The sequence below is a fragment of the Electrophorus electricus genome, chromosome 18 (assembly GCF_041902795.1).
Source record: "Electrophorus electricus isolate QZ-2024a chromosome 18, ASM4190279v1, whole genome shotgun sequence".
Taxonomy (NCBI): Eukaryota; Metazoa; Chordata; class Actinopteri; order Gymnotiformes; family Gymnotidae; genus Electrophorus; species Electrophorus electricus.
In genome coordinates, this window is record NC_137514.1 from 9478296 (window position 1) to 9504200 (window position 25905).

Consider the following 25905-nt stretch of genomic DNA (forward strand, 5'->3'; position numbering starts at 1 on the left):
ATATGTAATTTGTCTTCTAAAAATCCCAGAATAGTGCATGACTAAAGCATATTGCAATTGTGTTGTAAAATACTCATATAAGTAGGGGAGCTTTAGTCTGAAATGTGGCTGTCCCTGTATGAACTCTGACCCAGAGGGCTTTAAGACCTGGGTCAGGAAATGAAAACAACGACCAAAGGAAGTTCTGATTCCCCCTGGTTTCCCTCACATGTCAGGCTGAGGTCTGCAGGCCCAGAGCCCTCAGTGGGTGGAGTCAACCGGGATAAACATACCGCCCATTCCGACATCCCAAAGGGACTTGCTAATTAAGAACCGCTAATACTGTAGCACACTGTCAGGAGGTAGTGTCACTTTCATTTGGCACTGCTCATTTTACACTTTTACTAATACCAATCTAAAAATGGATCTTGGAGAGACATAGCGCTTGCAATTTGGTTGTGATGAAAGTTCTTTATTGCATCTCACTGTGCCATTTGAAGAGTGTACATCCAAATGCATAGGAATGCTCAGCAGAATGATGTGTTCAGATTACATCAACATGTGTGCATCACCTAGAAGATTGCAAATAATAAAAAGTGAATCATATATATGTTCATTACTGCATATGACTGGCCAAGGCTTCAGTTTCTATACCAAGGATACACCAAGCAAACAGATGAAAAAAGAAAACATTAACTTCTGGCCTTTGCAAAAAATATATAGGTTCAAAATAATAAAATAGAGATATAGCATGGCCATAGATTTATTTTTCTCAATTACTTCATTTGTGATTATTTTCTATCTTGAGAAGCACATAGGATTATCATATGTGTAGGAAAGTTTTGAATTTGTATATTTGTACATATCATACAGACTTTGTATTGCTCTACGGGAGTGTTTGCTCACTGTGTAGTTTGTATTGCTCTACGGGAGTTGTCTTGCTAAGGCACATCTCAGTATACAATTTCTGGTATGGCAGCATACTCTGACCTGCTTCCAAGCACTGCCTTTGTGTCCTTGAACGAGAAATCTAACCATGAGCTGCTTCTGGGGGCAAGCAGACCAGCCATGTAATTTCACTCTCCTCTTAGGGTTCCCTCAATAAATGAGAAATGTACATAAGACTCTTCTGAATACAAGTTATGCCAGCGTCCGACAAACTACCTTTGGGCACGGCTTGAAAACATCCTACTGTTCCACTCACCAGAAACAAGATGAAGTAAGGTGTTCGGAAAATGTTATAATTACATGTAATTTCTATCTTTCATTGTAATTTATGAATAATCCACTGTCCTGTAAGTGGGTAGGACCTACATATTATAATTAAGCTCAAATAGTTCCCTCTGTATTGATTAGAATAGTTTAGTTCATTTAAATTGTGTTTCAGAGACTGATTCAGTGACAGTAATAGCGAACATGAAAAGTTCTCTAGGGACATATACATGGAGGAGCTGGCTCAGGGTGTTTTGCCTAGAATGACCAACTATGCTGGAGGTCCTCATAATGCAGGACAGAGGGGTTAAGGAGGGTAATCTCTTTAGACACTGTAATCTACTCTTTATGACATTTGTGTTTGAGGATAAACATCCCTGTAACCTCTTCAAAGGAAAGCAGAAGGACTGTGCTCACTAGAACTGGTAAGATCACAAAAAAAACTTGACTTCTCATAGAGTGGACTATTCCTTCAGACCATTTCTCTCAGAAGGTTAAGTGTTAACATTAACATTTAGATTAGACTAAAGAAGTGGCAGTATTCACTGCTAATTTATTCTTGTTAACAACATGCTGTCTCATGCCACACTAATTGTAGGCCAAGCCTCAAAGTTCACAGTTACAACCCCCCCCCCCTCCTCCTCTCCTGGCCTTGGCACTGGGCCTCTGTTCTGTTGGGTGAATATTTGGACTTTCACATAGGAGGTCCAACTGAACCAGCTGGCTTGTATTACTGCCATATTGTGTTTGGAATCTTTAACAAAAAAGTGTTTGATGGCTTCCTATGGCAGCAGGTTGCTATTTTTATTAGATGTTGGAGCATATGCTAACACTTCCCTTGCCTTCAGTCTTCAGTTTTATAAAGACAGTTTTATAAAGACAACACGCACATCAACCGAGCAAGAAGATCGCTACCCACAGGATTCCTTTTGATTCTCTCGATTAGCCAAGAGAGTTTGAAATGTACCCAAACAAATGTCTTAGTGTGAAAATCCTTATTATTTGCAAGAACAAGTTCATAAAAGAGCTTCTGGTCAAACAGCAGGACATATATGAAAGTCTGACCATTTTAACAAACATGTATACATGATGCATATGAAATTTTGACCATCGTAATAAACATTTGCGGTGCTCTCTAGTCACATTTCACCTTTTAACATCCATTTCTTTGAACAGGTGTACTTGCCTATGAAATCATCTTTGAAAAAATTCACTTCAAATGCCTTGAATGGTTGAGGTTTAAACACCATTCCTTTTGAGCCATCTTGTCTCATATAAATAATGTACCACTCTCTTAGTGTTGAAAAGACAAGAGTTTACAAGTATAACACTATACTTTATAACACTATAGTTTAAAGTGATTTATTATAAATAATAATAACAAAAAATGTATGTTAGTTACTTAATTATGAATGGCAATACAATCCCATTTAATGTTTATATTGCACATATCCATGTTTGTACAATTGGAACCTCGGAACCTGCAGCCACATACCAGCCATGGCCATCGGGTGCATTTAATAAAGCGTCTTTGAACTGTGACTCCCATGGTCCTCTCACCGACCTTGTTAGATCCATCCATTCTAGATCATTAGTAGATTGGACTCTAACCTACTCTACTGGCTAGGATGTATTCTATGAGTAAATGACAAAGCACTTTTGTAAGTCACTCTGGATAAGAGCGTCTGTTAAATGCCGTAAATGTAAATGTAAATGTAGCTTTTAGTGATATCAGTTAATATACACTGCATTGTGCAGCCCTAATTAGTATGACTGTTTTGTTGCAGGACATAGAAAATGTGCTAAAAATCACACTCACAAGACACAATGTTGAGAGTTGTGGATATTATATCACACCAAGTTACACTAAATGGTGATACAGTATATAAAACCACAAAGGCTCTGTGGATGTACCAGAAAGACTCCCATGCCTTTTTAAAGTCGATGTTGTATTTAATCCCCACATTATTTTGAATCTAATTAACAGATGACACATTTTGGTCTTGTGGTGTAATGTGTACACTTACACAACGTTTCCAGTGAATGAGCTGATGTGACAGTGAGGCATGAGCTGTTTGCATGTTTTGTATGTCCAATCACTTACAAATATTAATATGATGCTAAAGCATGTGATGCAACACATCCGGATTTTGCTCATGTCACACAGAATGAAAGCCAACTACTATAGCAGGGAATTGACCCACCTCTTAAATGAGCAAGCCTAAAATAGTAGCAAATGGAAACAGATTTAGGTTGCCTCATAATGGAAATGCCCAATTAATGTTTAGCTTATTGTAAAAATGTTTACTTAAACTGTATTTCTAAATACTTTTTGTAAATGTATAACATCCAGCTTACGTCTATCTCTTAGACACAAAAACTAAGTCTCTATTGAAAATGACCAATAAAAGCTGACATCAGTTCCTTGAGGTGGAAGAATCCAGTAGAGTGTGTCACTTGTCTTCCGAGAGAACAAAAGTGGTGCCAGCAATGTTTGGATCAGGATTTACAGCTGACTGAAAGGTATGGTCTCCTGTGAGGTGCGCCCAGTACAACAGCTACTGGGTTTCAATATATAACGTTTCACTACTTAAGCAGCTGCGCCATGGAAGTCTTGCTCCTGCTGAATTTTTCATTTGCGCAAGAGGTTCATGCAATTCCGAATATTGTTTTAGGTGAGTGCAATACAATTTGATATCTATGGCTGCATCTCTTCTTGTCAAACATTTGTGAGAATATATTTTGAAACAGTTTTCCAGGTGAGCCTAGCAAAATGACTCCAAAATGATAAACAGATGAATAAACATAAATAGTTCAAGAAGGACAATTTTCTGGTCACTTTCATTTCTTTAGTAATGCTATTATAGAAGTGCACAGTATGAACAATTACTGCACTGATGGCAATTTAAACTAATATCAATTAAAAAGTAATTGCCACCTTCTCTCCAACCACTCCTGATTACCACTTTGTCTCCACCTTCTCTTGATTCCCTCTCTTTTTAGTGATTGGCAAACTCAATCAACCTGCTAATGACCTTTTCTTGATATTATTAAATGTGCAAAAGCACATTTACTGGAGAGAGTTGCAAGGCTAACAATGAGTACCACCCCAACTCATAATGTTTCTTAGTATAAACTGACCTCCAGTCTGTATGTGGGAGTTCTCATGTAATGTAAACTACCACACTCATGTTTTTCTTTTTTTTTCTCTCCTTCTCTCTCTCTCTCTCTCTCTCTCTCTCTCTCTCTCTCTCTATTACAAACTTAGCCCCAAGAAAAATCAAACCCTTCATTCATCTTTCTTTGAGAAATAAAGTCCATTTCCTTTCTACAATCTTTCTTCAACTTAAGCAGAAAACTTAATTTGCTCAGAACATGGAGATTTGTGAGACAAATTTTGTGAGACACAGTTGTGAGACAAATGTGATATCTGGAGTGTCTGCAAAATAGTGAACTTGTACATGGCACATGCACTAGATGAGGAATCAGGCTACAGGTATGGCCTTGGTGCGTGTTAAACGCGGGCGGATTACAGATCGCCTGTACATGCTCAGTCTCCTTATTCCATTAAAGAGCCAGTTGGAGATAACGACAGCAGGCAGGCAAAGGAACTGAATAAGGATTGATGTCTGTATACAAAGGGCACATCCATCCCTTAGTAACTATTTAATTAGCTGTGCTAACCATTTTCTATGTAATGATGTATTTACATAGAAAATGGTGAACACCATCAAGCACAATCAAAAATATAATACACATCACAAGCACTAGAAACAATAATACATTTGCATGAGGTGGAATGGCTTTTAAATTATCACTACATTATAAATTATGCAAATTCCTGTAATAATTTGTCTAATCACTGTCATAATATGCTAATCTTTTCGACTAGTTCAAGTGTGCTATGCATTTAAAATGTTGCATGGGAGAACTAAATATATAACACTACTAAATATATTTGTTTTAATATATTCTGTTTTAATTACAACAAATAACAATGCCTTTGCTTCTTACCCCAATAGAGACATAAATACATATACATACCTAGGTGATAAAATCAGAACTATTATTTTTAAACTCTTTTGATAAAAGACAAGATTGGCCAGATAGACAATAGTAAATATACTACAGTACAAGTGCAGGGATTTAGTTTGAGGCATTAGGAAGAGATTACAGAAAGACCAGAGGAGAATGTATGTATAGTAAAGTGGAGGAAACATTGCAGCGATTCTCCATGTCCCTTATGTGTTTGCCTTATGTCCTGTACCCAAACACAGCAGAAATTAAAGTCCAATGTGCTGTACTTTAACATAACAGTACTTTTAATGTAACAGTCCTTTAATGTAACAGTGTAACAAAAACATGGAACTCACATGGCTGAACCTCTTCACCTGACTGGGTCAGGTTTCACTCTTTTATCATAAAGCCAATACAGATATTGTTATTGTATGAACAGGCTGATATTCATCTAAGATTTGTTTGGACTGAGCAAGCTAAAGGAAATCTCAGTAGAGACATAAAGGGAGGGCTTGGACACTGGTCATGAACCTGCAGAGCTGTGCAGGTCACCTTACAGTCCAGTCCAAACAGCCGCAGTATCCCTATTGATGCATAAATCATTTCCAATCATTTTTTGAATGGAGACCCATAAACATAACATGGGTGTGGCAATTGCTCAAAAAACCCTGAGAAAGTTTCTAGGCCTTTAGCTATCTAGGTGGTGACCACTATGGTGATAATTAATGCTCGTGGGGTTTTTTTTGTCCCAGTTGTTTCAGGACATTACGTGAAACTGAGTTGTAAAATTGAATTGGCTATCTTATACACTTTAATGAGAGGATTATATTGTGGTTTCCAGTTCACTATGAAAAACATGAAAGGAACTGTGCCTCATGACTACAGCCAACTTCACAAGCATCCCACCCCCAAAAAGGGGGAAAAAAAACAGTAAGGAAGAATGCTGAAATCTACCTGACTGAGGCCTTAGGCCACTTGAATTCAATTCTTAAAGTGTTAAATTGTTAAACTGGAATGCACTCTTTCCAGTTCTGGTAGTAAGGGCAATCAGCATAAGACCAATCCAATTCCTGCAGGCACATGCTATACGCATAGTCTTCATGATTTTTAAACAAGGAGGGAACAGGCTGTGTCTCAACCACGGCCTGTGTGGAGAGCGGCCAAATATTTAGTCATTAGGCTCTTGCTAAAAATAAGCCAGAAGTATGTTTTTGTAAGGATTTCATTATCTGCACCACTACTGTGGCAAGCTAAATTCATTTACTCTCCATATGTCTGGCCTAGCAGTGAAAACGTTAAAACAACATTTCAGTGCACAATACTGCTTAAATATATGTAGAGATCTGAGTTTCTAGCATAATGGGTATTGTATTTTAACAATGGAAGCCAAGTTTCCACACACGCTGAGCATCAATCCTGGACTAAAAGAAACTTCGAATAGAGAATCCTCAGTAATCAGTTATCAATACACAGATTATATCTAGTCCTGGACTAATTTACATTGTCTAAAAGGATTCTCAAGAGATGTTCAATCCAAAAAACCCTTTTAAGTCATGGATCAGATATAATCCATGTCTGGAATATTGGCCTTAAATATGACAATTGTCTAATGATGTCCATGACTTGCAAGACAGAATTATTCAGTGATTCTAAAATGTAAACTTCATTACAGAACCGCAATCAAAACAAAGAAATGGCTCTATTTTTGGATTCCAAAATAAATAGATAAAGTAAATGCCCCCTTAATCAAATAAATTGTCCAAAGAAAATGGAAAATAAAAAAAAAACAGCAAACAAAAGAAAAAAAGGTATAATTTTATCACTGGGTACTTAATGTTTTGTTTGTTTTTCGTGAATTTGGGCTAATTAGGACTTACTTAGTTTTTCATCAGTGAACCTTTCAAAACCCTTGATGGATGAAAGAAAGCAAGAAACCGATTTAGGAATATAAAATTAATTTCATAACACTCTCTCCTTTATAGGACAATGCTTGGTTAATGTTTTAATTAATTTACCTCAGATTTCCAAACAATGTAAGCATGGGAACTGGTCTGCTGCAGTTTCTTCTGAAGCCACTTTCTAGGTGAAAATATAGTGCTCGTGCTGCCTAAGGGGGTGACACTCGAACTTCGCGCGAGAAACGGCAAATCCCACGCCGTATTCCGCTTCACGCTTTTAAAGTCATATTCAAAGTGAAAGTTTGACGATGGGGAGGTGTCCAGAGGCGTGGATGGACTTGAAGATGGAGGTGATGGATGTATCAACCTCCCTGTCTTGGCACGAAGATTCGTTTTAGATGCGTCCAGGTGTTCAGCTGACACGCTGCTTGACGAAACTGACTCTGGGTCGTGGACCCTTGAACTCTCAAATTCTCCAGGTATTAAATCGGCATCTGTACCATAGTTTCTTATTATGGCTGGATCTAAACTCCGAGTCTGTCGTAACCGTCGTTTGGAGATGCCCTTGGATGCAGGAGATGAGCAGGAAAAGACGCTATTGAGAATCTCTTGGGCAGACGACATGACTTGCCTTCGAGTGAGCGCAATTTCTAAAGTTTTTGTGTCAAATAACGGCAATTAGTCTTGCTACATCGCTTTTAAAATTCTGTCCTAACGGACTCGAGTATATCAAGAGAAAAAGTTATTATTGTCCTATTATTGTCCGTGCCGACTTCTTCCCTTTGAATGCATTTCCCAAATGGGAGTGAGCGACGTTCCACAGGATGACAAAGTAGTTTCGAAATTCACTCGCCCCAGTACCACGTCCCGAGCCCTCCCTCCACAATCTCTGATACGTGTGTGTGTGTGTGTGTGTGTGTGTGTGTGTGTGTGTGTGTGTGTGTGTGTGTGTGTCTATATATATATATATATATATATATATATATATATATATATATATATATATATATATATATATATATATATATATATATATATATATATTCATCATATTCATATTAAAGATATCCACTCAAACATGGGCGACAGTATATCGTTCGAATATTAATTCGATAATCATAATACAAGCTATATAGAGCTATGACAACTATAAGTCAAAGAAGCATTAGAATACAATTTAAAGTAATAATGTACAAGTCATCACTTGTTTCTTTCAAAGAACAAATAAACCCAAAAGTGTAATTAAATTAAATTAAAATTATATAAATTAAATCATATAAAACTCACTGGTGTAAAGAGCTATAATGCAAAAAAAAAAAAAAAAAACACTTCTTACAGTGCTTATTCTCTGAGTGAATATTTTCCTAGGTGATCCTTGAGAATAAAAACTCCACCAGTTGTATATCTCCCTGTGTGTGAGTGTGTGTCCATGCGCACACATAAAGTGACACAGGGGAAAAACAGCGGACGCACCATGAAAGACTTGGGGGAGGGTTGTTCTGATAAAACAGCTTATAGAGACACCCTGCCTGGTACTGATAAGGGCTCTGATTCCAGCAGTCTAAAAACAGATAGACGAAAGAGACAGGGAGAGATAAAGGGGCGGAGAAACAGAACAGCTGTGAGGACGGGACACATACCAATGGTTGACAGAGAGGGAAATGCAGATTGAGGAAGTAAAGGATGGAGACATTAAGGACAAATGGGGTAAAATTCAGGACAGAGACCGGGGAGCACAGAAAATGACTCTCTTTTTTTTTAATGGCTATGGGTGCTACTGAGAAAATATAATGCTGACAGTTGTACACAGAAAAAGAGGTACAGACTACCTAACCATAGCTGCCAGAGCTATATAGCAATACATAGATACATATATTTTCTCAGTAGCACCCATGGCCATTTTTTTAAAAAAAGTCATTTTCTGTGCTCCCCAGTCTCTGTCCTGAATTTTATCCTATTTGTCCTTAAATCCATCCTTTACTTCCTCAATCTAGGTTCCCCTTACTGTCAACTATTGGTATGTGTCCCATCCTCACGGCTGTTCTCTTTCTCTGCTCGTCTAACACAGCTCCCTAATTCCAGGACAGGAAAATAATGTTGAAAATAAGCATGAAAGATATGTTAAGGGAAAGAGGCCTCTTCCTCTCTGTATTACTACATACTCACCCACTCACAGGGTTGGACATGGAGAAGGATGTCAGTGGTGAAATCAGCGGAACAGAGCATGCTGCTGACCCAGGGGTCAGCTCAGAGGATGACATCACTGCACATTTGGGCCCACAAAACACACGTGCTCTCCCACAATTGCCAAGAGGCGCACATTGTTTCAATAAGATGGGCCAGCACACGAGTGTTTGGATGGAATGTAGAATGAATGAAAGTAACAGCTTTCATGCTGCCCAAAGTTCTTTTTGTATCACCCTCAGTGAAGGCACTATGAGTACCTGTTTTACAACAGAGGAGATAAATCAACAAGCTTGACTCAGAGGTTGTTTGTTTGATAGGGGACTTTTTGCTATATCCCCAATAAATGTTTTTCTAATAAAAGAGTAAATATTGCATAATATTATTACATAATATTGTCTTTTTGATTAGAATTGTGTAAGTCCTTATTATTAGGCTTAATTATCTAACTATAACATATTAATTCAGCATATTAATTTTGTAGATTGTATACTGCCAAACAAATATGAATATTATCAGATATACTGTTTGAACAAGACTGAAGAATTACCTCAAAAAACTGTTCCTACAGTGTTGTTAACTGAGAAACTCAAAAAGACACTTGGAAAACCTCTTAAATTATTCTAATCAAAAAACAGGGCAGAGGGTACTCCCTGTTTTTACAATTGAGTTCTCCACTCCTCTCTATCTACTATTGGAACAGTCTGAAGTCATGCCAAAGGCTCCGTAATTTAGAAGGGAACGTAAAAAGATATAAGACATTGTGTCATGGATGACAGCCCACCACTTAAAGCTCAACCCGAGTAAAACCAAGCTTTTGTTCATCCCAGGTACTCCCAACCCTTACCATGACCTCACAGTTTCCTTCAAGAATTCCCTGGTATTACCATCCGAAGTTGCTCGTAGCCTGGGCATAACTTTGGACAACCAGTTGTCATTCTCAACTCATGTTTCTAATCTAACCCGGTCTTACAGATTCCTCCTTTGTAACATACAAAAGATTCAGCCCTTTCTCTTGCAGGAAGCTACCCAGGTGCTTGTGTAGTCTCTTGTGATCTCAAAGCTAGACTACTGCAACTCGCTACTTGCTGGTCTTCCTCTAAGAGCCATCAAACATCTACAACTTGTCCAGAATGCAGCAGCATGCCTGGTCTTCAATCTTCCGAAGTTCACACGTTACTCCACTGCTGCACTCCCTTCATTGGCTCCCAGTAGCTGCACACATCAGATTTAAAACCTTGATGTTTGCCTACAAAGCCAAAAATGGACCAGCCCCTTCATAGATGAGGTCAATGGTCAAAGCCCGATCTGTACCTCGAGTACTTCGAATCCCAAGTAATGCTCAGCTTGAAATACCTTGCTTCAGATCTCATGTATGACAAGCATCGAGACCATTTTTCTGTCCTGGCTCCAAGATGTTGGAATGAACTCCGACTTGCTGTCCGTACAGCAGAGTCCCTTGCAGTCTTCAAACGCAGACTGAACAACCATTTATTTGCAGAATACAACTGACCCTGCTCCCATATTGACTGACTAAATTAGGACTTATTCTAGGGTACTGTTTATGTTGTTTAACAAACTCTAACACTTATTGCACTTATCATTGTTTAAGATAGACCTTATATATTTTGTACTTCTAGGTATCAGCATTAATCCCTGTATTCTACAGTATTCTAGTTCATTGGTATGTTGGACTCTAACCTACTGTACTGTACTAGGATATATTCTATGAGTAAATGACAAAGCACTTTTGTAAGTCGATCTGGATAAGAGCGTCTGGTAAATGCCGTAAATGTAAATGTAAAATGTAAACGTGAGAAGATTGCATTGGATGAGGCATTTAAAATCTCACCTCCAATAGGGTGCACACTGATAAGGAATCAAGACAATTATAACGTGAATACTGCATGAGTGACACACATTTCATGTCTGCATGCAAGCTCTGGAAAGCTAACAATTTAAAAGGAATGGTGAATATACTTTAATTCAAAATCCCAAAGATATCCATTGGAGTAATGGTCTGAACTGATTTTTTAAAACTTTCCTCATCTGTTAAGACAATTTGGAATAATGCGGGATTGTTTAAAATGTAAAATTACATTTGAAATGGTTTGCTCTATGTGATATATTATTGTGTCACATTTATATACATATTCAGAGACACTCCCCCTGTTTATGAACATAAACAAAAGAGGCATGACATAAACCACAGACAATGAGTTACTTTATGGTTTTAACCTAACTGTCATGATAAGTCCCTCCCAGTTTCTGTGTTCCATGTTTTCCGTCTTTCTCCACCCTCGTTTGATTTTCAACACCTGTCCCTCGTTTAGTTGATGGTATTTAAACCCTGCCTTGTGCCCTTAGTTTTTGTTGTTCATTGTGGTTGTTTATTGACTCCGTGTATGTATAATTGAATCATTGTGTTTGTTAAGTGTGTACTCTGTGCCTTTGTGTTTCCTAGCGTCTTTTGTTATAGCCTGCTTCCCATTTGCCTTCGTGTGCTTGTTTGTTATCATGCAACTACGTACTTTACGTAAGTTTGACTCTGGACCATTATACCGACTCCGATTATGGATTTGCCCTGAATAAATCTCGTTCTTCTCCGCAGACGCATCCGCCTCCTGACCGCTCACCATTACACTAACGCACTTATTCCCAGATTGATGTTCAGAGTATTTGATGTTCATGAGTATTTGTTTGCGTATTGGTGTTACCAAGACTCAAAAAGTACAAATAAATGCTCCAGAAGTGCAAATGGACTTGAAAGTGTTTTGGAATAAATAAGATACTATCAGTAGCAAACTGATGCACTTTGAGTTTGCCAGCTGACATTGCGACTCCATCTTGAAACTGTAGGTTTGGCAAAAGAAGAAAACTAAACTCTGACCGCTGACAGGACACGTTTTGGCACTATATTAGGATGCAAACAAGGTGAAGACCAAGTAATAGAAGAAAAAACAAAAAATGACAAATTTATAATGTATCAGGATATTCGGACTAAGACACATTTGCAGGTGGCCATCCAGTCTAATATATGCTTTATTTTTTAAAGATGGTGTGGGACAGTGTTATTGAAAGTGTTCAGAAGTCACCAAACACAGAATGATTCAGTGCAAAATTGTCCATTGTACACATCTTACCAAACTGAGTCTTATTAATATTTAGAAAAATAATAATGCAACATGTGACAGGTGACACCAGTCTCATTCTAAGCCCCCTACCATGTTTTCCATCATGCCCATCTTTACACTCATTCTGGTCAGATATTATTTAAAACCCTCTCTAATATAAAGTATACTGAGCCCATCATAGCCCTATATGTGGTGATCCTACCAAGTCTGGAACCTGATCTTTTTACATTGTTTTCCAGATATTTGATCTTATTCCACAGGAAATGCCCAGTTTTTCCACATCATGTGCTATGGATGACTTGTTCTCAGGTATGTTCATTTGGAAAAATCCACTGTGTAAAATGTGCCACCCATTTCTCAAATTCTCTGGGGTAAAGGAGACCCTATTGTAATGTAGGTGCCGAATGCAGTTCTATGTAACAATTTTTGTTTTGTATTATTATTGTATTACTTTGTTAAAATTTCGTATTTTATCATGATTTATTGTATATTTTGTATTTGTTACCTTAACTGAAAACTGGATTGTAGAAAAAGACGAGAGTAAAATGGGGCAATATTTTTTAGAGCTGCATCTGAATGCTTCTTCGCTATTTCACGAAGGCGATTGAGAATAAATTATGGAAATGCAGCGGCATCATGTGGACGAAAAGATGGGCCCATATATATATATATATGGTTGCTTTCTAATAAGCTGTTTTGTTTTGTTTTTTCCATCCAGGAGCTACACGATATCAAAGTACGGAAAAATTAAAGATCTTGAAGAGAACACAATCCAGATCCTTTTTTAAAACCAGGTTTAGTAAAAGCAAGAAAAGCGAATAAAGTCTAAACCTTATTATTTTCGTATACGTTTCCTCCAACGCGATAGCTTTGCTTAGATTAGTTTATCTATAATTTGGCATAAATACAAGTTTTATCAGTTTACTTTTGAGTTTTTAATTTTTTGTTATGCAATTCTTATACACGCTGCAGTAACACCTTCCGTTCATAATTTTGACGTCATGTTTTTCAACGGAGACTTTGACGGACAAACTTAGTACAAACTCGCGTTTCTGTTTGAGGATTGCGCACCCAACACTCCATCTCCATACTTTTCAGTAGGATAAGAGCCCGGCGCGGAACGGGTTAAGGAGCGGGGGTCCAGATTCCTCCTCTCCTGATCGCCATGATGAACAAATGAACTCTCGGGGAATGAAATTTAAATTCCATAAAGGAGAAAAAGTTCTCTGTTTTGAACCTGATCCATCAAAGGCCAAAGTGCTGTATGATGCAAAGGTAACTTACAACGAAAATATACAACGGCGGAGTGTTTTTTAGGGAGTAGGGACATTGTATCCAGTTGCATCCTAATTTGCATGTATTATGACAGTGAGCATCTAAGTTTATCATTTCAAAAGTTAAATCTCATTTTATCGTTGTAGACGTAGCTAGTTTAGCGCGCGATGACACGGTCACGTCTCCATAGTGCGTTTACTGCAACTTGTCCTAAATGACACGCACGATTTTTGAGTTAGCCACTTTGTGAAAGTTGTGATACTCCTCGAGAACTTGTACCGTTAAACGACTGCAGGGTTTTTGACTCGCAACCTTTAGTTATCATTGCTATTGCTGGCTAACCTAGCTAGCTAGCTAGCGTTTCACCATTTCGTGTAAGGCCTGTATGTGTGGAAACACTCATCTTAGCACGTATAGCAACACCTATATAGCTAGCTAGGTAACCTTATAAATAACATTAAACTCGAAAACAAAACGTACCATAGATATAAAGCTAGATAGTATTTATGACCACTTAGTGCGCTTCAAAAGGCGAACGGGGCTGCTGCAATACTATAGGCAAACTCAATTCACTTAAGTTGGTGTGCCACTCTCAAATCAGCCAGCTAGCAGGTACTCCTAGCTAACTAACTAGCTAGCTTCATAACTTTGTAGTAGGCTTGGTTGTGGAGTTTTACTTCACGTGTTAATCTAACTAGACATATCTTTATTATAGCTAAAGCTGTTCACTCACTCAGTAGATAGTGATAAGTACTACTTGGTGCAATCGTGACTGACTCTTAAACCTTTACTAACATTTTATCTGCAAACAAGTGTAGCCTGGTTGCAAGGTCCATCTCTGGCAAACGCGTATCCACACGACCACTAGGATACGGAGTGGCTGATTTGTTGCCGCGTTCTGGCCACGTCATCGTTACGTTACGTGTTTACGTTATCGTCATGTTACGTGGCACGTCATTGTTACGTTGCGTGTTCACGCGACGGTGCCTGCAGCTGCGACCCCATTGTATGTTTTGGGGAGCTGGGAAAATGAGCTGAAGGAACCATTTAATTCTAGCTAGCTAGCTGGACATAGTAGCGGTTATCCTAAGACATTTGTTCACAGTTTTTTGTTTTACGGTGTAAATTCTCTCGTTTAGGTCGTTGATATTGTAATAGGAAAGGATGACAAGGGAAAGAGGGTCCCAAAGTATCTGATTCACTTCAATGGTTGGAACCGAAGGTAAGCTTGATTCCCACAATGGTCCACACCAGCTTACATACCGTTAGCTAGCTAGCGAACTGTATAGTCATGTTAGCTATCATGTCTGATGTTTAGAAAGCCACTTTTCTAGCGTTAGGTATCTAGGAACAAGTATTTACACTGCTACATCTAGCTCAATCGCTGAACCGCGTTTTTGAATTGTCAGTTTTTAGCGACGCTATCTATCTACGTACTCGAAGTCTCTTATGTAGGTCAATGAAGGCATCTAATGTTAACATGACTGCAGACTGGCTGGCTAGCGAACCTAGATAAATTTTCCGGCGGATATCCAGCTAACGCGAGTGAATTTTTTTTGCTATTTTTCTGGGAACTTGTAGCTGCGAGGTCCTTCGACTTGCTAACTTGCTATCTAACATACTGTCCCATGTTGTGCTCATTTCCCAGTTGGGATCGCTGGGCTGCGGAGGATCATGTACTCAGAGATTCAGAAGAAAATCGTAAATCGCAACGTAAACTGGCACGCAAAGCTTTGGCTCGCATGTATGTTTTCCCCCCATCTTATTTATTTAAACGACAAACGTCTCGGTAAAATCCCTGAAATAGTCGTTGAAGTTGTGGTCTAAAGCTCCAAAATGAGATTTCCAAAAACAACTACCCATTTCCCAAAGGAATCGTAGTTTAGTCCGTCTTAACCATTAGAGAGATTTGAAATTATCTGCCATGTTTCTATGGTCTTGTATGACCTTTGGGCAAGTCAGACCAATGTATACAGAGAACAGCTGTATCATACACTCGGATTCTAGTGACAGTAACATGAATCCTTTGTTCCTGACAGGAGGAGAAAGGGATGGAGGAAGCGACGCTGTCGTCTGCCAGGTGTTAACTCGGTGTTAAAAAGCCTGCCTGAAGAGGAAAAGGAGGAGAGTGATGATGCTTGTAAGCAGTTTTGCTTTCTGAAGTGGACATAATGCTGTTAGTCATTGTAAAACAATGCACGTTTAGTAACTTTTCTAAAATGTAGTCTGACATTTACTGAATGCGCTTCCATGCAAATTAACCTTGTGATTGTGTGCGTTTACTAATCATTTGTTTCTTTTATTTTATTTCCGTTCAGCTTTGATCTCGTCATCTGAAGCCAGTGGCGAGGACGACTCAGATCCAGAGTCTATAAAAAGTGAAAGTGACTCATCTGCAGAGTTGGGCGAAATGGTGAGCACTTAGATCCTCACTCAATCATGGACATGCGCCATGGTCTACTTTTGCGCAATGTAGTCATGTAATTAGCAAAGAAACCTTGTGTGCTGTATTAATATGTATTAATGTGTATTATTACTGTTTAGTTTACTGTGTATTATTGATATATATTATACATGCATAGCACAATATAACGTGTGTGTGTGTGTACACACACACGTTTTTTATTTTTATATGTGTGTATGAATGTTTGTGTGTGTGTTTAATATAATACTTTCTTTATCCAGATAACCAGTAAATGAATTGTTGAAGAAAAATGGTTGATATAAATAAAACCACACATTTCCATAATATATTGTTTGTCCTCACAATATCTGCAGCATATCAGATATGTAATTTTTATTAATTTTTCCCCCCCACCATAGAGAGAAGAACAGGAGACCCACACAAAGAGGGACAGTGAAGACAAGATCATCAGTATAAGCATAGACATCCCTGATGTCCTTAGGAAGAAGCTGGAGGATGATTGCTATTACATCAACAAGCGAAAGAAGGTAGTGTGAACTGCATCTGAAACACTTTTAGTTTCTATAATGTTAAAAGACCTAAATGAACTGCACCACTTCATTTGTCCGCAGCTGGTGAAGCTTCCGTGCCAGATGAACATAGTGAACATTCTAGAGTCATACGTGAAGCACTTCACCATAAACGCCGCCTTCTCTGCCAACGAGCGCTATCGGCACCCACAGAGCTCCACACAGTGCAGCATGAGCCCGCACTACGTTCCTCCTGAAAAGAAGCAAGTTCCTCTGTTGTTTGTTCTTACTGTGTTTTGTTTGTTTACTTCTCATACGGTTCAGGAAATTACAGCAGTAGAAATGTGAATATGTAGTCTGAAGGGAACTGAGGTGTGGAGAATACGCTGAGGGCTAGTGATGCAGTAAGCATCAGTTTTGGGTTTTGCTTTTGTAAATGTGACCAGCACTTGGTCCTAGGACTTTGAACGCAAAGAGGAGTCTCAGGTGTTTCTAAGCATTTTTGGTGCGCTCTTCACCGACAGTGAGGAGCTCTGCAAGGAGATGGTGGATGGCTTAAGGATCACCTTTGACTTCACCTTACCCATGATCCTCCTGTATCCTAATGAGCAGGCTCAGTTCAAGAAGGTCAGCTCTTCTAAATTCGTCCAGCCAATCAGTGATGGTGCTGGATGTTCTAGCAGGTAAGGACTGCCAGTTATTGTGTATAACAGAACTAAGGTCAGGTTAGAATTAATGCTGAAAGTTTAATCCTCACTGTGTCAGGTAGTTAGGCAGCATGGTGAGCTGTTGCCTTTATTTTAATCGACTATTTTAATATGTCACAAATGAATTTTTGCAAGGAGTGCGATTCCTAAAATTGTCCTAGCAGATCAAACATCATTATGCGGTAGAGTGAGCATGGCTTGTACTTGTACTTTCACACAGATTTGTTGTTATGCTGTAAACATTGAGGAGACTGAATACATTTCAATGTACCTATGTTTAAAGATTACCATGTACACCACCTATCACTTTCTTGGTGCATTCAGGTTTACAGTTTACCACAGATGCCAAGAAGCTGCTTAGATTTTTCTTAAGAAACTCGCAGGGTAATCGCTAGAATTGTGCCCATACTCCTGATTATCTTCATCACAATTCAAGATTGCAAAAACAAAAAGCCCTGAAACATAATCTCAGTATGAGACCCGTGAAGATGTACCGATTTTAGTAGAATACCTCAAATTAAAAAGCAGGACATAGTATCACTTATGCTCTTGCCCTGTGCCCAGGGCACTGCGGGAGCGCTCTCCTAGTCCTGGCCTGAACCCCTCCACACCGCAATCCACGGACAGCCAACCCGAGCATCCTGGCGGGCATGTGGCTGCTGCCGTCACACCCAAGCGCCGCCGCTGTGCCCATGGTGATTCAGACACCGCACAGTCCCTGAGGCGCTCCACCCGCAACACGTCTGGAGGCGACCGCAGCGTTGATGGAGGAGGAGGAGGAGGAGGTGGTGGGGGTGGGAGCAGTGCTTCACCCCAGCCCAAGCGCAGGCACTCCGATGCACCTCCCCCTCTGCCCAAATTCTTCCTGAACCTGGAGAAAAGTGAGTTGCCAGCTGCTTCTTGTATCTGGTCCGAAAGGTCCCTTCGTTGTGGTCGTTATCACTGTGTTAGCACAGTTATGGTCTACTGTGGTGATATCACAGTAAACTGTATTAGGCAGATGACCACTCGGATCTCCTGTGTTCCTTTGAATTTTTGGGAGTAGTTGTGATTTAATCTGGAAATTTGTACAATATTGGAGTGTGAATAATTTCACTCAGAATAACCATATCACATGTGTGTTCAACAATAAACAATATATCATAAGAGGTAGGTATTTATGATGTAATGCAGTGGCTGAAAAATTAAGTGAATGTAATGGCTGAATGATGTGCTGTTTGTATTGTTCCATGGATATGCAGGACTGAATAAAGCCTCTTTTCCACTATAAGGCTGAACACTTACTCAGACTGCATCAGGCTATTCCATACCATTCTGGACTCCTGAACCCAGTTACGGTTTCCTTGTTCAGGATTGTGCTGGACGTCAGTGTCAGATAGCATTTGTGACAGTAGTGGGTTCATGTCACAAATATGCAAGATGGAGGTGGAAAATATATAAGTAATACACCATTAAGCCATTTCTTGCGAATGGTTCTGTGGCACTGAGCATGGCTAGCTAATCGTGTTAAGAACACTGTGCTGAGTACAGTTGGCAAGTGTTCATGTGGAAATGCGATTGCAGTGGTTACTGACTACTCATAACTGTTCAGCCCTACAGTGGGAAAACAGGCTTAAGCTTCCTTTTCAGTAATTTTAATAGCAGTGGCGTCATGAGTCCACTAGATGGCACTTGTTCACCTCTTATGTACTGTTTACATGTAAATGCAACCTGCTGTATGTTTAACAGAGTTCATACAGAGTTTTAAAATCTATTTCTTCATTTACTTTGCACAGGAACTCCCGTTCACAGCGGCTCCTCGTCCCCATTGCCCCTGACGCCGAGTAAAGACGGTAGCGGCGTGTTTTCTGGGCTGGAGGGCCGGCGGAACAATGAGCTGAACGAGGCAAGTTTCCATCCTACTAACCTGAGATCAGCTTTTCTGATTGCTGTCTTTCATTGGAATTTTTCTCTTTAACCCAATAATTGGCAACGGGGTCTGGAATCTGTTCAGTGCTATGCCAGTATAGCCACTAATATTTCATTTGTGAAAATTCATTTTAAAAATGAGACCTCTAATATCAGATGTCTTTACCATCTGAACATTCTATAACTAAATTTATTAAAGTGGTTGATGTAGACCATCCCACAAGAACGTGTATAATATATAAACATGTCCCTTCCCCAGTAGTCCCACATGGCTGAGAAGCGCAGCCAGTCCCTGAACTCCTCCCACCATAGCAGATCATTGATTTAATCTATTATGACATTTTGACGTGTACAGTTGATGGATTGTGTTGGAAATTGCGTAGCACTAAGCCAAGAAAGGTGTATCATAAAAAGTCGATCATAAGCCAGGTGATCTTTCTCCAATCAGTGTGTTAAAGGGTAAGCAGGAGCATCTCTTGATTGCAGAGACGTGAGAAGAATTTGGCATCCACTTCAGTGGCTGGATGTTTGAATTGCATGAATATGGGCGTTTCAGTTTCTTCAGCAGCACTATGCTGATTTGAACTGCTTGATAAACTTGCTCTTGTTTTCTAGGTGATTTCATTTGACATTGGCCCAAGGAGAGTCAAGTTACTTGCCATCATTATATGCTTCTGTAGGGCCTCTTTTCTTGTTTGGCAGCGTAATGCTACACACCGACTGGTGATGGTCATGCTTGAATGCCAGTATCAATGCCTACTGCAGGTCCTGAGCTGGAGACTAACTCCTGACAACTACCCCCTGAGCGACCAGCCCCCGCCACCGTCCTACCTCTACGGTTCGCAGCACCTGCTCCGCCTGTTCGGTGAGTGGCCAGAGGCTATGCTCTCTGTGCGTACCCTTTTTGAGGACGTAATTGTAAAATGAGAATCCATCCATAAGTTTAACAAGAGCGTGGGGATATATTTAGGTTGCATTAAAAGATGTCTTTGTTTCTATAAGAGCCAAATTGACAGCTGGAATGAACAATGTTTCTAGATAAAAATGTGGTTCTGCTTTCAGAATTCAAAAACTAGGTGAAACTATTATCCCAAAAATGCCCATTAAGAGTATAAAATGAAGGTTGCAGGGTTAATGTAATAGAAAATTTATAGTTAATCAACCTTTTAGATGTTACAGGCGATTCCTCCTGGCTCTCTGACCCCGACCTTGCCCACTATCTCACCCACCCAGGTTCTTGATGCTGGTGCTGGGAAGATAGGTGCAGCAGGGCAAAACAACCCCTAGTAGGGAGTTGTTCCTTTTTCTGTCTGCTTTGGATTAACAGTACAAAAGTGGGCTGAGGGGGCAGGGGGGGGTTGCCCTCTCCCTTACACATGCCAAGAGCCTGTCCTTTACAGGCGCTTGTGTGTGTAACCGAGACACCCTCACGCTGAGTCTTTTGAATAAGCTTTATTTTTCTTATGTTTAAAAATGTGCAGGTTGTGCAGATTGATGGTGTGGAGTTACTAAGTTAAATAACAAGGCTTTTGAACATTTCTCTCTCTTCAGTGAAGCTTCCAGAGATCCTTGGGAAGATGCACTTACCTGAGAAAAACCTGAGGGCTTTAGTCAAGCACCTGGAGTTGTTTCTGAGGTACCTCCCACTCCACACCCATGTTTACTCATTTAGTCCATGCAGATATTTACAAAGTGACATTGAGTAACACTGAATAGAAAGTAGGAGGGACACCTGGCATTGTGGAGCTGTCAGCCACACGTCCTTTTTTAAAAGCTAAACGTGTAATGCGTGTCAAACTCAACGAACATTAACTACAGAGGTCATATTTGTGCCAGTACCTTAAGCTCTAAGCGACACTGTGATGTTATGACTTCTAGCTAAACATGTCGGATTTGCTCCAAAACAGGAATAAATATTCAATCTCACTTAATCAAAACCATGCCAAGCTGTCTTTCACAAATTGGTGGGCTGTAATTAATGTCCACAGCAGACTACCTGAAATGCAGTATTATAAATCCTTTGTGACTTTCAGTGCAGTAGCCTAATGCAAAAACGTCATCCTTTACGGACTCATAGGAGTTCTAATTACACATAAATATCCAACAAGCTGACTGTCAGATATATGATACAGTATGCATGTTTGTATATGTACTTTTATATGCTAATTTGTCCATGGTTATATTGCATTTAGGTGTCATTTTTGTGTTTTATGTTTGCCAAATTCTTGTTTTGCTTTCATTATTTTGAACACTGTTTTCTTCCTGGTGGCTTGATGGTGCTTCTCTCTTCCCCCAATGACCTTGCCTTGTTGGCAGTTAATCAGAACAGTGTGCAATTAAACTCTGTGTTTAGATCAATAATTTACAGAAGCAGGGCCTCCTGTGGGCAGTGACGAGCCATAGTTTCTACAGAGATGGGTGTTGTGGACTAGGCTGCAGTAGCCCTCTGAGACTGCTCCTTGCATCCCCGTTCTCTACAGTCATGCGTGTTGTTTGACGAAACTGATTCTTTCAGTGTCATGGCGGCAAGCCCCATGCAGTAGCATTCTTGTACACCTCCCTGCTCTGCTCTGGTGCTAAATAAAAGGCACACCGTATTATTGGGCGTGGTGGAAAGAGAGGCTCAGGTTTGCTGCACAGAATGTTTAGCATCATCAATTTCACAACGGGCTGAGAGCTTTGAAGCGATGGGCAGGGCCCACCCACCCACCAGGCCCCTGCCTGCTCCTTCCCTCAGTGCTGGGAACACGGACTTGGCCGAACGGCAAAGAACCAGTGGTGGCGTTGCAGCAAGGACAGCACGTTGAGCATGTTCTCCACGTGTGGAGCAGGTTTTCCAGCACTTTGAGCGGACCTGGCTGTCCCATTATGGTAGGATATGGCTGTTCCACTTTCTGCCATACCTATGAAGCCCAGAGGAGCAGAGGATGGCGCCTACCCCAGCTGTTGTCTGTATTGTTGGGTTGAAGAGATCAGAGCAGGGATTGAGGCATTATCTGATGCCGACACCCCTGTACAGAAGCGGGAGGGTAGGAGTGCGGTGTCATTTCACCATAAAAGTGCTGAAGATAAGTGGGCGTCAACCAAGCCTACAGAATAATCTTTAAATCTTGCCCCAAGGTTCTCCTCTCTGATCAAAAGGCTGCAGATCTGTCTGCCACCACTACTTGGTGCTATAGAGCACAGTGTAGAAGCTTTTGCGTTCAGGTGTTTTACTCTGAATGCTAGTGCCTGCGGTCAGACGAGATGTTTTTCTAATTGTTAATGTCAAATTTCCACTTAACTGAATTTCCTTTTCTATAAAGATTTTTTTACAAATGGCTTTTCAGAAAACAACGCAAAAGAGCAACTTTTGATGTGTGGAAACCGTACATGATTGGATATTGGGCTAGTATGTCTCTGCAAGAATGATTGAGGTTAAGCCGATCTTGGATGTGGCTGGGTGTGGAGGGTCGTCAGACTGATGGTGAATTGTATCTTTTTTAAAACAGAAACCACACAGAGACGATGTGCAAGTCTGTTTGTCTACCTATATCGTTATTCTTTTCAAGTAAAATTGTATACTTTGACTTTCACCAAGCCCACAACTACAGGCTCTCTTGCTGCAATGTACACAGTAGTGACTGTCCCATCCAGCAGGGGTCAAGATTGCAAGGCAAGATTTGGGGGATTTAACACAGGACAAAATGCTAAGTGCATTTCAGCTTGTTGTCATGATTAGATAGGGAGTTTTTTACTTACGAACTTTGGGTTCGTAAGACCGGTTGCCCTGGCGCCTCAGGGGACCTACATCGACCGTTAAGAGACGCTTTTCCAGGTTAACGGTCCCTTAGATATGTAGCAGGGCTTGACATTTTTGTTCAGTATTGACTGGGGCATCCAGTTAATCTCTAAAAAAGGAAATGTATTTCAGACACAAACAAATGGGTCTCAGGGTTTTATACCATGCTGATTAATCATCATATGAGTGATGTTGAATTATTACACTGTATGAATTTATAATTCACCGTATGCTCACTGTGTTTACACACAGTGATCTTCACATAATTTAAATCCATAAACCTATGAGTTTTTCAGAACCAGTTTTTGCTTTCTTGAATTATTTCTGTTGTGTGGATACCCTAGAGCCCAATATATTGGGAATTCTGATGAAACTGAACGGTCACTTTCTAAACCCAAAAAGCTGGATGAGTGCACTTCTGAGCTCTGTTTAGCACTGATACAGTGATTAATTAGCTTGTGTTTGGGAGGAGCAGACATGTTCTGTAAAGGTTTGTTTGTTTTTTGACTAACACTCTGTACATTTTACCTAATGTTTTTCAGATTAAACCTGAAATTTGATTACCCTTGTTCCTTATTCCTGTCACAAATGTAAAAAAGATTAAATATGGGTGTTCGTGTGCCGACATTTTCATATCTGCCATGGCGTCCTTTATCTAACAAAAGAAGTGGGGAGAGACACTTGTTGAATGAGGAAGCCAAAAACATCGGAACCGCCATCTCCTGGTGCTGGTCCCTGACATCATCTTTGATCTGTCTCTTGGGCAGGTTCTTGGCTGAGTTTCATGAGGACTTCTTTCCTGAGTCAGCGTATGTATCAGCCACTGAGGCCCACTATTGCATGAAGCAACCACGTCCAGTCTACTGAGAGACTCCGCCTCTCAAGAAGCACCAGTCCCACCCCCATGCCGCCAGCCTTGTTGTGCCAAGCACTTGTTGTCCTGTTTCCCCCACTGTTGGGGCAACGACATCTATTGCTTTTTGTTTTTCATGGTTTTCTTTGGCTCAAAGCTTTTTGGACATATGATGGCTTAAGAACCGCCCTGTGTTTGACTCGCTTCTGAAGGTTCCGTCTCCTGGCACCTAGTGGTTGTGTTTTTCTCCTCCTTCATCCTCTGCCTCGCCCCTTCTGGCTCTTCCCGCCCTCTTTGCTTCCGCAAGCGCTGAACGCAGCAAGAAAAGACTCAGTTTGGAGGCCCACATGTGGGAACTGTGGAGATCTGTGAACCATTTTTACCTTTGACTTACTCCTTCCCAGTGAGGATTGTTTTTAATTGTGATTTTTGTTTTTCTCCTCATGTTGTTAATCAACACCTGTCAGCAAGGCAAGTGTTCATTTATTTGATTCCCTTTTGGCCATGTTCCTACATTTTGATGGAATATGATGTCTTTTAGTAATCATACCACATTCGGATACTTAATGAACTAGAGTAAGAGGGCCTGATTTGGGAACAGGCACTGCGTGTGTGTCATTTATTACAATGTAAAGGGCAAAATCTGCTCTTAGGGCAGCATTCTTCCTCTGAAGCTGTCAGCTTTTATTTATTAAGCTTCTTGGGGTAGGAGCGCGAATGTAGGATCAGATCACATTCATAAGCTTATCCCTGAACACCTACTATACTAAGAGCATAAATGTGTGCGACTCTATGTCTCGTCTGTAATAATGTCTTAGAAAACATGTACACTTGCTGGTTAAGTCTCTGTTAAATGAAATCTCTTGTTTTTATATTTAAGATCCTAAGTAAAAAAATAAAATCATTTCAGGTTCTAGATTTTCCAGCTTTTCCACAATAATTTGACATGTTCTGACATTTCCACTGCTTGATTCCTGGTCCTGTGTTTCTGCCTGTGTGTGTGCAGACCATTCAGAATAAACCTTCTTTTGACCACTAAAACATTTTTCAGGATTAAGTGCTATAAAAATGTACTTTCAGGTCACTTGATGTAATTTTATGCTACTATAAAATAGAGATGAACTGTAGTATGTGTAACGTTGTGAGTATAAACACATGGGCTACTCCAAAGACACTATTGGCTATATATACCTGAGATTTACAATGCAGTGCAGAACCCTTGCACTGGGAAGACACAGTCTTAATGAAATCTTCGTGACACAGCTGCTTAAACACATCATGTTGGTATTAAGTTATAGATGCTATTAGACAAAATCTTTGGTGAACTGCAAACAAGTAAACAAGTTAATGACAGTAAAAAACAGTTTATTAGGGGTGTGATGATGCTTAATAGTACTGAAGTACATTGAATAGGCTGGCTGGTCACTCATGGACCAAGCTGTTCCTTGCCATGACCCTCTAGCACATCAGTTGAAACACTGCTTTTCTTTGAACCTTGCACGTTCTTACGTTATCACATCTCTGGTGTACGCAAACCTTCCCTCTTTTGTTGTTTACTAGCTGCACATTGTGTGAGGTTTCAAAACGGAAGCATGTTATATCACTGAGGAGATGTTCCGGTCATAAGCATGCGTGGCAGAACCAGAGAAGTCCTCACCCTACTCATTGTACCCACAGGTATGTTCTTTCATCTTTTTTAAAAGCCACAGTGTCCAGACTAACAATGCCATGCCACTTTTATAGGCTGCTGTATAAACTCGGAGCAAAATAAATATCTTGGCAATATAAAAACCTCTTGGATGTAGGCTACACTGAAAGCAGTTGTCCTGCATAAATGCCTTTCTTAACTAGCACTTTGCATGGGAGCTAGTCCAGTGTATTTCTTGATTACATGATTATTTTACCTATTTTAATTAAAGTCAAATTGTCTAATATTGTAATAAATAATGAAAGCAAAATTAGGAGCATCTAAAGTGCAGTAATTTGAAGATCCCTTGAAATAAGCATAATCAAGAAAAGATGG

The 25905-nt window shown here is 39.9% G+C and overlaps 1 protein-coding gene across 1 annotated transcript; it reads left to right on the forward strand.

Moving 5' to 3' along the window:
• Positions 1 to 13476: 13476 nt before the first annotated feature.
• On the forward strand, positions 13477 to 24923 carry LOC145643279 (MSL complex subunit 3-like). Its single transcript, XM_081700847.1, has 13 exons — positions 13477 to 13699; positions 14839 to 14921; positions 15348 to 15443; positions 15739 to 15839; positions 16018 to 16112; positions 16523 to 16651; positions 16736 to 16900; positions 17162 to 17316; positions 17905 to 18221; positions 19116 to 19225; positions 20014 to 20113; positions 20800 to 20884; positions 23797 to 24923. The coding sequence occupies exons 1-13, from the start codon at positions 13601 to 13603 to the stop codon at positions 23894 to 23896; spliced, it is 1635 nt and encodes a 544-aa protein (XP_081556973.1). The 5' UTR covers positions 13477 to 13600; the 3' UTR covers positions 23897 to 24923.
• The last annotated feature ends 982 nt before the right edge of the window (positions 24924 to 25905 follow it).

Excerpts from the sequence above, each read along its gene's own strand:
- LOC145643279 (XM_081700847.1), top strand. The coding sequence starts at position 13,601 with ATGAACTCTCGGGGAATGAAATTTAAATTCCATAAAGGAGAAAAAGTT. Across the intron at positions 13,700-14,838 it reads AAGTGCTGTATGATGCAAAG|GTCGTTGATATTGTAATAGG; the intron begins GTAACTTACAAC and ends TCTCTCGTTTAG. Across the intron at positions 20,885-23,796 it reads CACCTGGAGTTGTTTCTGAG|GTTCTTGGCTGAGTTTCATG; the intron begins GTACCTCCCACT and ends TCTCTTGGGCAG.